The sequence below is a fragment of the Oncorhynchus clarkii genome, chromosome 31 (genome assembly GCF_045791955.1).
Source record: "Oncorhynchus clarkii lewisi isolate Uvic-CL-2024 chromosome 31, UVic_Ocla_1.0, whole genome shotgun sequence".
In the NCBI taxonomy this organism is placed as follows: domain Eukaryota; kingdom Metazoa; phylum Chordata; class Actinopteri; order Salmoniformes; family Salmonidae; genus Oncorhynchus; species Oncorhynchus clarkii.
In genome coordinates this window covers 10958491-10977096 of record NC_092177.1, presented here as the reverse complement: position 1 = coordinate 10977096, position 18606 = coordinate 10958491, and the positions used below count along the sequence as shown (strand labels likewise).

The following is an 18606-nucleotide window of genomic DNA, read 5'->3' as shown; positions in this document are numbered from 1 at the left end:
AACCCAGAGGGAGAGGCTGGACACTATGGGTGATTAGTCCTGTAGTTGAACCCAGAGGGAGAGGCTGGACACTATGGGTGATTAGTCCTGTAGTTGAACCCAGAGGGAGAGGCTGGACACTACGGGTGATTAGTCCTGTAGTTGAACCCAGAGAGAGAGGCTGGGCACTACGGGTGATTAGTCCTGTAGTTGAACCCAGAGGGAGAGGCTGGACACTACGGGTGATTAGTCCTGTAGTTGAACCCAGAGAGAGAGGCTGGACACTATGGGTGATTAGTCCTGTAGTTGAACCTAGAGGGAGAGGGTGGACACTACGGGTGATTAGTCCTGTAGTTGAACCCAGAGAGAGAGGCTGGACACTATGGGTGATTAGTCCTGTAGTTGAACCTAGAGGGAGAGGGTGGACACTACGGTTGATTAGTCCTGTAGTTGAACCCAGAGAGAGAGGCTGGACACTACGGGTGATTAGTCCTGTAGTTGAACCCAGAGGGAGAGGCTGGACACTACAGGTGATTAGTCCTGTAGTTGAACCCAGAGAGAGAGGCTGGACACTATGGGTGATTAGTCCTGTAGTTGAACCTAGAGGGAGAGGGTGGACACTACGGGTGATTAGTCCTGTAGTTGAACCCAGAGGGAGAGGCTGGACACTATGGGTGATTAGTCCTGTAGTTGAACCCAGAGGGAGAGGCTGGACACTACGGGTGATTAGTCCTGTAGTTGAACCCAGAGAGAGAGGCTGGACACTACGGGTGATTAGTCCTGTAGTTGAACCCAGAGGGAGAGGCTGGACACTACGGGTGATTAGTCCTGTAGTTGAACCCAGAGAGAGAGGCTGGACACTATGGGTGATTAGTCCTGTAGTTGAACCCAGAGAGAGAGGCTGGACACTATGGGTGATTAGTCCTGTAGTTGAACCCAGAGAGAGAGGCTGGACACTATGGGTGATTAGTCCTGTAGTTGAACCCAGAGGGAGAGGCTGGACACTACGGGTGATAAAAAAAATCTACATAAATCAACATCAACATAATGTAGACTCAGCAGTAGACTGAATCCACATACTGTAGACTCAGCAGTAGACTGAATCAACATACTGAATCAAAAATAGAGCTCTTCCCCTGCTTTTTGTAACCTCTCTCTGGAGACACTGCTGATGGACGATGCATCTCACAGGAGGGACATGGAATGAAACAGGTGGGTTCACATGGTTGCTATGGACACGGGGAGTGGAAGAGGAATGCATCATATTCCTATGGATGATGCACTGAATATGTCATCACTTACTAAATATCTGGAAAAACAGAACAGTGAGATCAATAAGAAAAGGCCTTAAATGACTCTTACTGCAGTAGTCAATAGACATGACTCCTCTCTTACTGCAGTAGTCAATAGACATGACTCCTCTCTTACTGCAGTAGTCAATAGACATGACTCCTCTCTTACTGCAGTAATCAATAGACATGACTCCCCTCTTACTGCAGTAGTCAAGAGACAGGACTCCTCTCTTACTGCAGTAGTCAATAGACATGACTCCTCTCTTACTGCAGTAGTCAATAGAAATGACTCCTCTCTTACTGCAGTAGTCAATAGACATGACTCCTCTTTCTTACTGCAGTAGTCAATAGACATGACTCCTCTCTTACTGCAGTAGTCAATAGAAATGACTCCTCTCTTACTGCAGTAGTCAATAGACATGACTCCTCTCTTACTGCAGTAGTCAATAGACATGACTCCTTTCTCTCTTACTGCAGTAGTCAATAGACACGACTCCCCTCTTACTGCAGTAGTCAATAGACATGACTCCTCTATCTTACTGCAGTAGTTAATAGACATGATTCCTATCTTACTGCAGTAGTCAATAGACAGGACTCCTTTCTTACTGCAGTAGTCAATAGACATGACTCCACTCTTACTGCAGTAGTCAATAGAAATGACTCCTCTCTTACTGCAGTAGTCAATAGACATGACTCCTCTCTCTTACTGCAGTAGTCAATAGATATGACTCCTATCTTACTGCAGTAGTCAATAGACAGGACTCCTCTCTTACTGCAGTAGTCAATAGACACGACTCCTCTCTTACTGCAGTAGTCAATAGAAATTACTCCTCTCTTACTGCAGTAGTCAATAGACATGACTCCTCTCTTACTGCAGTAGTCAATAGACATGACTCCTCTCTTACTGCAGTAGTCAATAGACATGACTCATTTCTCTCTTACTGCAGTAGTCAATAGAAATTACTCCTCTTACTGCAGTAGTCAATAGACATGACTCCTCTCTTACTGCAGTAGTCAATAGACAGGACTCCTCTCTCTTACTGCAGTAGTCAATAGAAATGCTCCTCTCTTACTGCAGTAGTCAATAGACATGACTCCTGTCTTACTGCAGTAGTCAATAGTCATGACTCCTCTCTTACTGCAGTAGTCAATAGACATGACTCCTCTTTCTGCAGTAGTCAATAGACAGGACTCCACTCTCTCTCTTACTGCAGTAGTCAATAGACATGACTTCTCTCTCTCTTACTGCAGTAGTCAATAGGCATGACTCCTCTCCCTCTTACTGCAGTAGTCAATAGACATGACTCCTCACTCTTACTGCATTAGTCAATAGACATGACTCCCCTCTTACTGCATTAGTCAATAGACATGACTCCCCTCTTACTGCAGTAGTCAATAGACATGACTCCCCTCTTACTGCATTAGTCAATAGACATGACTCCACTCTCTCTCTTACTGCAGTAGTCAATAGACATGACTCCTCGCTCTTACTGCATTAGTCAATAGACGTGACTTCTTTCTCTCTTTCTGCAGTAGTCAACCGTCACTTCTGGAGGAAACTTGGCACCATCCCTACGATGAAGTATGTTGGTGGCATCATCATGCTGTGGAGATGTTTTTCAGCGGCAGGGACAGGGAGACTAGTCGGGATCGAGGAAAAGATGAACGGATCGAGAGATCCTCGATGAAAACCTGCTCCAGAGCGCTCAGGATTTCAGAATGTGGCGAAGGTTCACCTTCCAACAAGACAACGACCCTAAGCACACAGCCAAGACAACACAGGAGTGGCTTGGGGACACGTTTCTGAATGTCCTTGAGTGGCCCAGCCAGAGCCCGGACTTGAACCCAATCAAACATCTCTGGAGAGACCTGAAAACTCCCCAAATACAGGTGTGCCAAGCTTTTCGAGTCAAACCCAAGAAAACTCAAGGCTGGAATTGCTGTTAAAGGTGCTTCAACAAAGTACTGAGTAAAGGTTCTGAATACTTCTGTAAATGTGATATTTAAGTTTAAGTTTTAATACATTTACCAAAATTTCAACAACAAAAAATGTGTGTGTAGATTGTTGAGGGGGAAGAAAACTATTTAATCATTTTTATAATAAGGCTGTAGCGTCACAAAATGTGGATAAAGTCAAGGGGTCTGAATACTATAGGAAGGACTCCTATAGGAGCTGGAACACTGGTGTGTCAGGAGGGACTCCTATAGGAGCTGGAACACTGGTGTGCCAGGAGGGACTCCTATAGGAGCTGGAACACTGGTGTGTCAGGAGGGACTCCTATAGGAGCTGGAACACTGGTGTGTCAGGAGGGACTCATATAGGAGCTGGAACACTGGTGTGCCAGGAGGGACTCCTATAGGAGCTGGAACACTGGTGTGTCAGGAGGGACTCCTATAGGAGCTGGAACACTGGTGTGGCAGGAGGGACTCCTATAGGAGCTGGAACACTGGTGTGTCAGGAGGGACTCCTATAGGAGCTGGAACACTGGTGTGGCAGGAGGGACTCCTATAGGAGCTGGAACACTGGTGTGTCAGGAGGGACTCCTATAGGAGCTGGAACACTGGTGTGTCAGGAGGGACTCCTATAGGAGCTGGAACACTGGTGTGTCAGGAGGGACTCCTATAGGAGCTGGTATACTGGTGTGCCAGGAGGGACTCCTGTAGGAGCTGGTACACTGGTGTGTCAGGAGGGACTCCTATAGGAGCTGGTACACTGGTGTGGCAGGAGGGACTCCTATAGGAGCTGGAACACTGGTGTGTCAGGAGGGACCCCTGAAGGAGCTGGAACACTGGTGTGGCAGGAGGGACTCCTATAGGAGCTGGAACACTGGTATTGGCAGGAGGGACTCCTGTAGGAGTGATTGGAATACTCCCTGTTCTACTAAGGTGCCGTAATCATCAACCAGACAACATCTTATTGACCAGCAGTTTATTCTAAAGTACCATTGCAAATCAAATATCTTATAAACAACAAGACACGTGGATGTGGCTCAAATCTTGTTCTAACCGCTAGGCTAGCTGCCAGGTAGGCATGTAACCTTGTGGTTGGAGAGGTGAGGGCATGTAACCTAGTGGTTGGAGAGGTGAGGGCATGTAGCCTAGTGGTAGGAGAGGTGAGGGCATGTAGCCTAGTGGTAAGAGAGGAGAGGGCATGTAACCTAGTGGTTGGAGAGGTGAGGGCATGTAACCTAGTGGTTGGAGAGGTGAGGGCATGTAGCCTAGTGGTAGGAGAGGTGAGGGCATGTAGCCTAGTGGTAGGAGAGGTGAGGGCATGTAGCCTAGTGGTTGGAGAGGTGAGGGCATGTAGCCTAGTGGTAAGAGAGGTGAGGGCATGTAACCTAGTGGTTGGAGAGGTGAGGGCATGTAACCTAGTGGTAAGAGAGGTGAGGGCATGTAGCCTAGTGGTAAGAGAGGTGAGGGCATGTAACCTAGTGGTAGGAGAGGTGAGGGCATGTAACCTAGTGGTAAGAGAGGTGAGGGCATGTAGCCTAGTGGTAAGAGAGGTGAGGGCATGTAACCTAGTGGTAAGAGAGGAGAGGGCATGTAGCCTAGTGGTAAGAGAGGTGAGGGCATGTAACCTAGTGGTAAGAGAGGTGAGGGCATGTAGCCTAGTGGTAAGAGAGGTGAGGGCATGTAGCCTAGTGGTAAGAGAGGTGAGGGCATGTAACCTAGTGGTAAGAGAGGTGAGGGCATGTAACCTAGTGGTAAGAGAGGTGAGGGCATGTAACCTAGTGGTAAGAGAGGTGAGGGCATGTAGCCTAGTGGTAAGAGAGGTGAGGGCATGTAGCCTAGTGGTTGGAGAGGAGAGGGCATGTAGCCTAGTGGTTGGAGAGGTGAGGGCATGTAACCTAGTGGTAAGAGAGGTGAGGGCATGTAACCTAGTGGTTGGAGAGGAGAGGGCATGTAGCCTAGTGGTATGAGAGGTGAGGGCATGTAGCCTAGTGGTAAGAGAGGAGAGGGCATGTAGCCTAGTGGTAAGAGAGGTGAGGGCATGTAACCTAGTGGTAAGAGAGGTGAGGGCATGTAACCTAGTGGTAAGAGAGGTGAGGGCATGTAACCTAGTGGTAAGAGAGGAGAGGGCATGTAGCCTAGTGGTAAGAGAGGTGAGGGCATGTAACCTAGTGGTAAGAGAGGTGAGGGCATGTAACCTAGTGGTAAGAGAGGTGAGGGCATGTAACCTAGTTGTAAGAGAGGTGAGGGCATGTAACCTAGTGGTAGGAGAGGTGAGGGCATGTAACCTAGTGGTAAGAGAGGTGAGGGCATGTAGCCTAGTGGTAAGAGAGGTGAGGGCATGTAACCTAGTGGTTGGAGAGGTGAGGGCATGTAGCCTAGTGGTAAGAGAGGTGAGGGCATGTAACCTAGTGGTTGGAGAGGTGAGGGCATGTAACCTAGTGGTAAGATAGGTGAGGGCATGTAGCCTAGTGGTTGGAGAGGTGAGGGCATGTAGCCTAGTGGTAAGAGAGGTGAAGGCATGTAACCTAGTGGTAAGAGAGGTGAGGGCATGTAGCCTAGTGGTAAGAGAGGTGAGGGCATGTAGCCTAGTGGTAAGAGAGGTGAGGGCATGTAACCTAGTGGTAAGAGAGGTGAGGGCATGTAACCTAGTGGTAAGAGAGGTGAGGTCATGTAACCTAGTGGTAGGAGAGGTGAGGGCATGTAACCTAGTGGTAAGAGAGGTGAGGGCATGTAACCTAGTGGTAGGAGAGGTGAGGGCATGTAACCTAGTGGTAAGAGAGGTGAGGGCATGTAGCCTAGTGGTAGGAGAGGTGAGGGCATGTAGCCTAGTGGTAAGAGAGGTGAGGGCATGTAGCCTAGTGGTAAGAGAGGAGAGGGCATGTAGCCTAGTGGTTGGAGAGGTGAGGGCATGTAGCCTAGTGGTAAGAGAGGTGAGGGCATGTAACCTAGTGGTAAGAGAGGTGAGCCAGCAGCAGGAGGGTTACTTGTTCTAATCCCGGGTCAGACAGGAAAATTCTGTCAGGAAGTGAGCAGGCTACCAAAGGGTTGCTGGTATCAAATCCTAGATACCATTGCTTGCTTTTGTGCCCTTGGACAAGGCAACCCCCCACTACAACAGCTCCCTGGGCACCCAGTCTGGCAGCCCCCGCACCTCTCCTCCAAAAAACGGTATATGTGTGTGTGTCTTTCAGAGGGGTTGGGTTAATAGCGGAAGTCAAATTTTGGTTGGACCTTGTGTGCAATTGACCAATAAAGTGATCTTAATTACAATGCAATTTAGATGTTTATTTATTTGGAATTCAAATTATATCTAACGTTTTTACGGAGTGCTCAATGTTTTGTATTTAGTCTTGGGTATTTGCCATTGTTGTAGTTGTAGTTATATCCGATAGGTGTCGCTGCTGTCCTGTTTTATTATAGGGATCTGAGTTTTATTATAAGGATCGTTAATGACAATTCTAAGGACCCCTAGTTGGTCATTTACACCCCTGTTGACTATACTATTCACAGTTGATGTTCAAAAAGGACAAATTAATTTAAATTGACATTGCAAATCAAATTGACATCTCAATTGCTTTGCTCTATGGCTCATGACAGAAATGACATGACACCAAATGATGAATCATCTTCATAATTCCATTTGATGAATCATCTAAACAATCAAAGATCTGCTTTTGTGTTTATAGCTGTAAGTGAAACTGTTAGTTTTGCATAATATAAACACTGACCCGGGCCGGGGCAAAGCTAGAGCGCGTCACCGGCAGGTAGGTGGGGTTTAACGGGGCTGATTATTTACGGTACTTTTTTGCAGCAGCAGAGCTCTCCGGGATGGCATAAGAGAGTGGCTATTACTACGGGAGGAGAAAACCTACCGAATGAAAGACAGATAGCGTCGTCCCCTCGGCGATGGCACGACTAGAGTTGTTTTTGTTCACGGCTCTAGCTCGCATTTCGTCTGGGAATTCTGCTTCCTTTATTGGCTATTCCTGATCCGTACTCCAACCGACACCTCCAATTATGGATTGTACTGAAGTTCCACCTTTTGTATTTTTGCGTCAAGACAATCGGGCGAAATAAGAGGAAACGATCAAGGACTGCTGTGAGCTATTATCCATTCCGGACTGTTCTCCATATATAGACAAGACTCGTTGAGAAATGCAAGCGTGAACGGATTTTGGTAGGATATTTTGTTTTAATCCTCGGGTGCAATATTCAGGATATTCCATTGGTTTACGCGTAAAGGACATGGACACAAGGTGTTTTAGCTACCTGTAGTTAGAATACATGCCTTCGTGTTGTCAAGTTTTGCTATTAACGGCCTGAGATGATATAACTGCAGTTTAGGTGATTGCTTTGCTCTTTTAGGAATAGTGCGCTGCTGTAGTTAAGCCCTTTTTTATCAGCTGATCACCTTTAGGGTTTCAGAAATACCCTTTTGTTCAGAAAACTCATTTTTTAAAATTCAAATGTATTTCATTTGAACGCAAGTAACCTATTCTGAGCTGCTGTGTACAGTTGTAGGCTATAACTTGGAAACAAATCTCCCCACCTCACTAGCAAGGTGACAGTAGGAGTAGGGTTGCAGAGTTCTCTGTAACAGAACGGCCATAGCCATGGCTCTGCCCGATAACACCCCCAGCATTCCTTTAGAGGAAGCAGTCATCTTCCCTGAGGTAGTAGAGCTGAACGTGGGCGGCCAGGTGTACATCACTCGCTACTCAACCCTCGTCAGCGTACCAGACTCTCTCCTGTGGGAGATGTTTAGCAGGAAATCCACCAAAGGGCTGGCGAGGGACACCAAGGGCCGTTTCTTCCTGGACCGAGATGGTTTCCTGTTCCGGTATATTCTGGACTACATGAGAGATCAGCAGCTGGTGCTCCCTGACCACTTCCCAGAGCGGGGTCGCCTGCAGCGGGAGGCTGAGTTCTTCAACCTACCTGAGCTCATAAAGATCCTGGCGCCCAAACTCAGCAAGCAGAACTCGCTGGGCGACGAGGGTTGTCAGAGTGACCCGGAGGACTCCTCGCCAGGCATCGACACCGGGCGCAACCTGGCCTCGCTGGGCACTGCCGCCTGCGCCAGTCTGGTCCCCAGCGGAGACGGTAAACGCTCGGGATTCATCACCATCGGTTATCGCGGCTCCTATACTTTGGGGCGCGACAGCCAGACCGACGCCAAGTTCAGACGTGTTGCTCGCATTATGGTCTGTGGCAAGACGTCGCTGGCTAAAGAGGTGTTTGGGGAGACGCTGAACGAGAGCCGGGACCCGGACCGACCCCCAGAGCGCTACACGTCACGCTACTACCTCAAATTCACCTTCCTGGAGCAGGCCTTTGACAAGCTGGCAGACGCTGGGTTTCACATGGTGGCCTGTAACTCCACGGGGACCTGCGCCTTCGCTCACGAGCAGACGGACGACAAGATCTGGACCAGCTACACTGAATACGTGTTCTACCGTGAGTGAGGTCATCATCAGCCCTGGTCCCCGGTCCCCCTAGTGGTCCCCAGCATCCAGCCTCTACCCTCGTCTCCCTGTATCCAGTCCTGGATCCCCTCGTCTCCCTGTATCCAGCCCTGGGCCCCCTCGTCTCCCTGTATCCAGTCCTGGATCCCCTCGTCTCCCTGTATCCAGTCCTGGATCCCCTCGTCTCCCTGTATCCAGTCCTGGATCCCCTCGTCTCCCTGTATCCAGCCCTGGATCCCCTCGTCTCCCTGTATCCAGCCCTGGGCCCCCTCGTCTCCCTGTATCCAGCCCTGGGCCCCCTCGTCTCCCTGTATCCAGCCCTGGGCCCCCTTGCATCCCTGGATCCATCAATTATTCCCTTGCCTCCTGGACCCCAGCCTCCAGCCCCTGCCCCCTGGCTCTTTGGCCCCCTTAGTGCTCCCTAGCCCCCAGCCCTGGATTCCTGCTTCAAGCACCCCTGGCCCCAATCTCCATGGGCCCTGGCCCCATGCGTCAAGCCCCCCTGCCTCCAACCAGCCGTCCCCTCTCTCCATATTTTTCTCTCACCCATCAGCTGTAATCCTTACCACCTCTGCGGTCCCCTCTCCTGATCCAGCTATAACCCAACCATTGCCCCAGCACCAAGCCTCAGAGACCCGACCACAGCCCCCCTAACCATCCTACAGAGACTGCTCCCCCCACCCTCCATGTACTGTCCTTCCTCTTGTATATAGTATCTGCCTTGGTGAAGCACAATGCTGTGTGTAAAAGAGCTTGTTTAGTCCAGTTCAGGTCCTGCCTGGTCTGTACCTTTAGCAGGCTGGAGGGGCCAATCGGAAAAGGGCCTAGATTGAAGTACTATTTTGTTCTGAATCTCTCCAGCAGACCCTCCTACTCCTCTGAACTAAAATGGCCAAATAATGTGACATCTAAGCAGCCTAGAGGAATGAGAGCGAGAGAGCGAGAGAGTGGCCAGCCGGGCACACAAAACGAAAGTCTTTAATTTCCTCCATCCCCTCTTCTTATTTTCCTTATATGTCTGAGACCAAACTGTTGGGAAAGGGGCCGTGCACTTTTACTATTAAAATGGGGTGGCAGGTAGCCTAGTGGTTAGAGGCAGGTAGCCTAGTGGTTAGAGGCAGGTAGCCTAGTGGTTAGAGGCAGGTAGCCAGGTGGTTAGAGGCAGGTAGCCTAGTGGTTAGAGGCAGGTAGCCTAGTGGTTAGAGGCAGGTAGCCTAGTGGTTAGAGGCAGGTTGCCTAGTGGTTAGAGTGTAGAGGCGGCAGGTTGCCTAGTGGTTAGAGGCAGGTTGCCTAGTGGTTAGAGTGTAGAGGCGGCAGGTTGCCTAGTGGTTAGAGGCAGGTTGCCTAGTGGTTAGAGGCAGGATAGCCTAGTGGTTAGAGGCAGGATAGCCTAGTGGTTAGAGGCAGGATAGCCTAGTGGTTAGAGGCAGGATAGCCTAGTGGTTAGAGGCAGGATAGCCTAGTGGTTAGAGGCAGGTTGCCTAGTGGTTAGAGTGTAGAGGTGGCAGGTTGCCTAGTGGTTAGAGGCAGGTTGCCTAGTGGTTAGAGGCAGGTTGCCTAGTGGTTAGAGGCAGGTTGCCTAGTGGTTAGAGGCAGGTTGCCTAGTGGTTAGAGGCAGGATAGCCTAGTGGTTAGAGCGTTGGACTAGTAACTGAAAGGTTGCAAGATTGAACCCCCGAGCTGACAAGGTAAATATCTGTCGTTCTGCCCCTGAACAGGCAGTTAACCCACTGTTCCTAGACCAGTTAACCCACTGTTCCTAGGCCGTCATTGAAAATAAGAACTTGTTCTTAACTGACTTGCCTAGTTGAATAAAGGTAAAATTAAAAAATGATTATCTTTTTCTTGTAAAGATAACGCCTCACCTTTTGTTAAGTCTCTGCTTGTGAAGACAACCAGCTTACATGATGCCACCTTGTCTCACAAAAAAGCACAGTGAACTCCTTATAAGGTAAAAGAAGATCTATATGGACCATCAATATCCTCTCGAGCTGTTCATGTATATATTCTTTAGGACAACCCAGGTATTTGCAATCTAGAGGGGATCCTTAATGCTAGAAAAACAACGCTGGGTCTTGTCCGAGAGTCAAAGCTAACAAACAAGGGGAAAAAATGCGAGAAAAGATCAAGTTGTGTGTTTGACTGCAAGAAAGAGAAATAAGTGGTTTTAGTACAGAGTGGTTTTAGTACAGGGTGAGGGTTTGTCGGAAATGGCACCCTATCCTCTATGTAGTGCACTACTTTTGACCAAAGCCCTATGCAGGCTCTGGTCAAAAGTAGTGCACTACATGGGGAATAGGGTGGTTGAAGTGTGTTATTTGATTGTTCGAAGGAGTGTTGAGAATTCTAATCGTCCATGGCCCATGCCTGGAAGACCAGAGGAGATGTGAAGTGTTACATCACAATGTCCACAGAACCTCTCCTACCCATCCTCGTACTCTTCCTCCTCCTCTCATCTTGGTTTTTATACCGCCTCTCTTGTTATTGAAAGCCCACAGCGTTTTGGCTCTTAGCCCTCTTCTGGAACTGGTTTACATTAATGAAGGACAATCCCTTTTCTCATTGGAATGTGTTTTTACTCTATCTATCTATCCCAAACTCTTCTATTCAGTTCAGTATTCCACTTTTAAGCTCTTTGATATTTGGTAGCTTTCATTGACTGTAATGTGTATACCCGGGAGAAGGAGACAGGTGTACGCCATTACCAGACAAAGGACGACATTCTCCCAAAACTCTAGCAGCTAAACAACCGTATAGGATAGGACATGGATATTGTGCATATTTTTGAGGGAATGTTGTAGTACAGTTGATTCCTGATAAGTGCACCTCTTATAAGTGCAAAATCACTGGTTAGTGCACGTCGTCAGTACAGTCACACCAGTTGTATTTTAGGAATTGACTGTAGTAGGACTGAACAGTAATTGTACCCACAGCAACTATAACCACAGTAACAGAAGAAAGTGTGTGAATGGTTAAGAGGGGTTAAGTGGTATAGGGTAATTTTCAGGTATACCCTCAGGGCAAGTCTGCATATCAACAACAACCTCACAACTTCAACCAACAGTACCTCAGTAGGTCAAATAAAGCTTGAGAATCATCTCCAATACCAAGAAACACTAATGATCTGAAAAGGCTAAACATGTACCAGTAATAATCAATGGATCAACTAGTAATATGACTTGTAAACTATATGACTTGTAAAGTACAGAATATTCTCCCTGACAAAGAGAAACTCTTGTTAAAGAAACTGCCTTGACTGTTCGGTAGACGGAGTGATTTTGATGTGAAGAAGACATTCTGAATACCTGACGGATGATCAATCTTTTATCGGATATCGCTAGAGTATGATAACACATTTTTAGAGTATGATGGCACATTTTTAAAGTATGATGGCACATTCTTAGAGTATGATGGCACATTCTTAGAGTCTGATGGCGCGTTCTTAGAGTGTGATGGCTTAGAGTGTGATGGCGCGTTCTTGGAGTGTGATGGCGCATTCTTGGAGTGTGATGGCGCGTTCTTGGAGTGTGATGGCACGTTCTAGGAGTGTGATGTCGCGTTCTTGGAGTGTGATGGCGCGTTCTTGGAGTGTGATGGCGCGTTCTTGGAGTGTGATGGCGCGTTCTTGGAGTGTGATGGCGCGTTCTTGGAGTGTGATGGCGCGTTCTTGGAGTGTGATGGCGCGTTCTTAGAGTATGATATCACAGTGTTGACAGGAGCATTGAGTCGTCAATGTCAGCTTCAGTGTCGATGTCACAAGTCAAACGTAGACCAAACAGCAATGGGGGGGAACATGTTTGTCATACAGGGTGTACTGTATACCTACGGTTGCTGTACCTACTAAATGTTTGGGAACATAATTAGTGTGTGACTTTCTTTTCATAGCTTACTCTCCGTTAATCAGAACCTCTACAAAACAGTTTTTGGGTGTGTGTCAGCATATTCCTCTTGTTATACAGCAGACAAAAGGAAAATGTCGTCTGTCAATTCAAATGGGTTATTTATCTTGCATTGTACATCCTTTTATGAATTGTTTTAGTAACTAACTAGGGTAACATATTTCAGTAGTTGTGTACGCTCTCATTGATATTATTATTATTATTATTGTTGTAACTGAAAAGTGTTAAAAGACTATAAAATATTTCACAAGTAAATCCTTTCAAATGTTCATGTTTTTACCGAAGGGACCACAGGCCTATAAATGTAACTGTATACCGTAGTAACCTAGTATCAGTCAGACACCAGATATTACTAATTAGACCTGAATATACTGTAGTAACCTAGTATCAGTCAGACACCAGATATTACTAATTAGACCTGAATATACTGTAGTAACCTAGTATCAGTCAGACACCAGATATTACTAATTAGACCTGAATATACTGTAGTAACCTAGTATCAGTCAGACACCAGATATTACTAATTAGACCTGAATATACTGTAGTAACCTAGTATCAGTCAGACACCAGATATTAATTAACATAGTTGTTGTTGAGTGATAGCCAGGCCAGGTAGATTGCAAACAGGGATCACTGGTTTCCATCGAAACAGAGAAAACGAAGTCTCTGTATTTTTCTCCCATTGAATATAGTCAAGTCTCTGTATTTTTCTCCCATTGATTACAGTCAACAGTCTCTGTATTTTTCTCCCATTGAATACAGTCAGTCTCTGTATTTTTCTCCCATTGAATACAATCAACAGTCTGTATTTTTCTCCCATTGAATACAGTCAACAGTCTCTGTATTTTTCTCCCATTGCCCTCTCTGATGCTCAAACAGCAAGATGTACCATTTGTGGGCGACGAAATTGGACAACTATCCATGTCCTGAGGATGTCAGGAAATGCCTTCAAAACCAGCCAATAGGGGCAAAGTGAGCGCTATTAGCATCAAGTAGGCCTGGGTAATCCCTTGACTCTGGATCAGAAGGTTGGGTGTTTGATCCCAGTTGTGGACACTGGTTTTTATTTCTGGTTTCAACCCTATCCCAAACCCTTAACCATTTGGAATGAGTGCCTAAACTTAACCTTTAACTTTTAAAGTTGACGTTTGGAGAAATGGAACGATACAGAGCAGCAGGAGAACGTGGCTGAACATCTCATTTTGCCGAGACTGTGAGATCTTGTTGGATGGAGTTGACTTGTGTGTGTGATGTGTGAAATAGATTTGAATTTTTTTTCTCACAATTAAGTATGAATCCACTCAACCCTTGTTATGTAAAGTGAGGTGAGTGAGTCTATTAAGTATGAATCAAGTCAATGAATCATAACCTTTATATAAAGTGAGGTGAGTGAGTCTATTAAGTATGAATCAAGTCAATGAATCATAACCTTTATATAAAGTGAGTAAGTCATAAATATTTGAAATGGCTTCGATGTCGGAAGCTCTCAAAATATTCTCAGTCTGGCGCTCGCTCGCACGCACACACACACACGTTAAAATCTTTATGTGCTGCCTCTCTCTCTTCTAGATCTGTCTATTTTTGGATGACGGCGGTGGAATCCTCTATAGTGTTGTCACAGTGCCTGGAATGTTTTTCCGACCAATCCAAACTGAGTCTGGAGTTAATGAGGCGGTGGTATGAGTGTGGGTTTGGTCTCGTCAGTGAGTGACTGCACATCCACATCGTAGTGTAAAACGCCACAGCAAGCCGTTAGCTGCAAGGTGCAGAAGCACATTGAGGGACTTTCAGAAGGTAGTGTTCATGCTACAGGTTAACGATGAGGCTCAGCAGTCATCAGTAATTACTTTGCTACTATTGGCCTATTTATTGCCTTACCTCCTTACTCCATTTGCACACACTGTATACAGATTTTCTATTGTGTCATTGACTGTATGTTTTGTTTATTCCATGTGTAACTCTGTGTTGTTGTCTGTTCACACTGCTTTGCTTTATCTTGGCCAGGTCACAGTTGTAAATTAAAACTTGTTCTCAACTGGCCTACCTGGTTAAATAAAGGGGGAAAAAAACTTTAAAAACACTGTTGATGTAATAGTGTCACTTAAATACGATGAAGCTATCCCGGATGGTGATCTAAAGCTGGTTTGAAAAGTCTAGCATGTTTGGTTGTGAGCCATATAGTGAGCAGGTGTGAACAGTCACCAGAATACCATGTCATGATCGTACAATAAAGACATTGTATCATGCATGGTTCTTATCTACCTTTTTTAATATGCTGTCCAGAATCTTGTACGGTAAGATAGTTACACTAAGCATGCATTCATAACACTGTGTCATCTACCTCCTATTTCTGTTATTATATTTCTCACCTTCTCGGTCTTCACATGTCCTTCAGAACACAACATGTGAGAGGGGGAGTATTATAGAGTGTTCCGGAATCTACTGGAATGTAGCTATAGAGTGCTCCGGAGTGTTCTAGAGTGTTGCTATTAGAGCCCTCTAGCACCAGACAACATTAGTACTGGTGCTCTATGTGTGGACTGGAGAGTGGAGTAGAGAGAGCCAGGGACACAGTAGGCCTTACACTGTAGCTTAGCCTTGAAAGTCCCTGAGCCAGAGAGAGATAAGGCCCTGTGCATCTTCAGGACAACATGCCTTCAGCAGTCAGCTTCAATCTCTGTGTTTGCGGAACAAATTACACCCTGTTCCCTATGTCGTCCCTATGTCGTTCCTATATAGCTCTGGTCAAAGGTAGTGTACTAAATATGGAACAGGGTGCCATACACGCAGTTGGATCCTCCTCATTTCCCCTGCCAGATAAGCCACAGTTAGAGAAGGAAAGAGGGAATACACATAGAAGGAATAGATATAGACAGCGGGAATATATATACACATAGAGGGAATAGCTATACACACAGAGGGAATAGATATACACACAGAGGAAATAGATATACACAGAGGGAATATATATACACCCAGAGGGAATATATATACACACAGAGGGAATAGATACACACAGAGGGAATATATATACACACAGAGGGAATAGATACACACATAGAGGGAATAGATATACACACAGAGGGAATAGATACACAGAGAGGGAATAGATACACATAGAGGGAATATATATACACACAGAGGGAATAGATACACACATAGAGGGAATAGATATACACCCAGAGGGAATATATATACACACAGAGGGAATAGATACACATAGAGGGAATATATATACACACAGAGGGAATAGATACACACATAGAGGGAATAGATATACACAGAGGGAATATATATACACACAGAGGGAATAGATACACACATAGAGGGAATAGATATACACAGATGGGAATATATATACACACAGAGGGAATAGATATACACATAGAGGGAATAGATATACACATAGAGGGAATAGATATACACACAGAGGGAATAGATATACACATAGAGGGAATAGATATATACACAGAGACGGAATAGATACAGTGTGGCAAAAAATAATTTAGTCAGCCACCAATTGTGCAATTTCTCCCACTTAAAAAGATGAGAGAGGCCTGTAATTTTCATCATAGGTACACTTCAACTATGACAGACAAAATGAGAAAGAAATCCAGAAAATCACATTGTAGGATTTTTAATGAATGTATTTGCTATGGTGGAAAATAAGTATTTGGTCAATAACAAAAGTTTATCTCAATACTTTGTTATATACCCTTTGTTGGCAATGACAGAGGTCAAACGTTTTCTGTAAGTCTTCACAAAGTTTTCACACACTGTTGCTGGTATTTTGGCCCATTCCTCCATGCAGATCTCCTCTAGAGCAGTGATGTTTTGGGGCTGTTGCTGGGCAACACAGACTTTCAACTCCCCCTAAAGATTTTCTATGGGGTTGAGATCTGGAGACTGGCTAGGCCACTCCAGGACCTTGAAATGCTTCTTACAAAGCCACTCCTTCGTTGCCCGGGCGGTGTGTCATTGTCATGCTGAAAGACCCAGCCACGTTTCATCTTCAATGCCCTTGCTGATGTAAGGAGGTTTTCACTCAAAATCTCACGATACATGACCCCATTCATTCTTTCCTTTACACGGATCAGTCGTCCTGGTCCCTTTGCAGAAAAACAGCCCCAAAGCATGATGTTTCCACCCCCATGCTTCACAGTAGGTATGGTGTTCTTTGGATACAACTCAGCATTCAGTTTATTTGAGTTTCTAGATACAGCACTGCAATTCTCGTCAATGTAGAGATGTTGGTATGAATTATACATCAATAGAGGGCTCGCCCATGTAGACATTACGCTACTGCATCCAAATGGCACCCTATCTCCTATATAGTGCACTACTTTAGACCAGAGCCCTATATAGTGCACTACTTTAGACCAGAACTCTATACAGTGCACTACTTTAGACTAGAGCCCAATATAGTGCACTACTTTAGACCAGAACCGAATATAGTGCACTACTTTAGACCAGAGCCCTATATAGTGCACCACTTTAGACCAGAGCACTATATAGTGCACTACTTTAGACCAGAGCCTTATATAGTGCACCACTTTAGACCAGAGCCCTATATAGTGCACTACTTTAGACCAGAGCCCTATATAGTGCACTACTTTAGACCAGAGCCCTATATAGTGCACCACTTTAGACCAGAGCCCTATATAGTGCACCACTTTAGACCAGAGCCCTATATAGTGCACCACTTTAGACCAGAGCCCCAGAGCCCTAAAGTGGTGCACTATAGTGCACCACTTTAGACCTGAGCCCTATATAGTGCACCACTTTAGACCAGAGCCCTATATAGTGCACCACTTTAGACCAGAGCCCTATATATTGCACCACTTTAGACCAGAGCCCCAGAGCCCTAAAGCCGAATATAGAACCGAATATAGTGCACTACTTTAGACCAGAGCCCTATATAGTGCACCACTTTAGACCAGAGCACTATATAGTGCACTACTTTAGACCAGAGCCCTATATAGTGCACCACTTTAGACCTGAGCCCTATATAGTGCACCACTTTAGACATGAGCCCTATATAGTGCACCACTTTAGACCAGAGCCTATATAGTGCACCACTTTAGACCAGAGCCCTATATAGTGCACCACTTTAGACCAGAGCCCTATATAGTGCACCACTTTAGACCAGAGCCCTATATAGTGCACCACTTTAGACCAGAGCCCCAGAGCCCTAAAGTGGTGCACTATAGTGCACCACTTTAGACCTGAGCCCTATATAGTGCACCACTTTAGACATGAGCCCTATATAGTGCACCACTTTAGACCAGAGCCTATATAGTGCACCACTTTAGACCAGAGCCCTATATAGTGCACTACTTTAGACCAGAGCCCTATATAGTGCACTACTTTAGACCAGAGCCCTATATAGTGCACTACTTTAGACCTGAGCCCTATATAGTGCACTACTTTAGACCTGAGCCCTATATAGTACACTACTTTAGACCTGAGCCCTATATAGTGTACTACTTTAGACCTGAGCCCTATATAGTGCACTACTTTAGACCTGAGCCCTATATAGTGCACTACTTTAGACCTGAGCCCTATATAGTGCACTACTTTAGACCTGAGCCCTATATAGTGCACTACATTAGACCTGAGCCCTATATAGTGCACTACTTTAGACCTGAGCCCTATATAGCGCACTGCAAGGCAACATGTTTATTCAACAAGGTGTGTGTATGTTCTTCTGTCAGACCACATAGGGTAGATATTTATTCATAAAGACAAATAGCTACACTCTCTCTCCTTCCAGGGTAATATTATAACTACTCTCTCCTTCCAGGGTAAAATTATAACTACTCTCTCCTTCCAGGGTGATATTATAGCTACTCTCTATCCCCTTCCAGGGTAATATTATAGCTACTCTCTCTCTCCTTCCAGGGTAATATTATAGCTACTCTCTCTCCTAACAGGGTAATATTATAACTACTCTCTCTCTACTTCCAGGGTAATATTATAGCTACTCTCTCTCTTCTTCCAGGGTAATATTATACCTAC

At 45.7% G+C, this 18606-nt stretch overlaps 1 protein-coding gene across 1 annotated transcript in view; it reads left to right on the top strand.

Moving 5' to 3' along the window:
• Positions 1-7087: 7087 nt before the first annotated feature.
• Positions 7088-18606, top strand: part of LOC139391112 (BTB/POZ domain-containing protein KCTD12-like) — a 36687-nt gene continuing 25168 nt past the window's right edge. Inside the window, exon 1 of the mRNA XM_071138639.1 lies at positions 7088-8681. Within this exon, the coding sequence (XP_070994740.1) occupies positions 7838-8681 (844 nt within the window). The 5' untranslated portion in view covers positions 7088-7837. The remainder of the gene's footprint in view (positions 8682-18606) is intronic.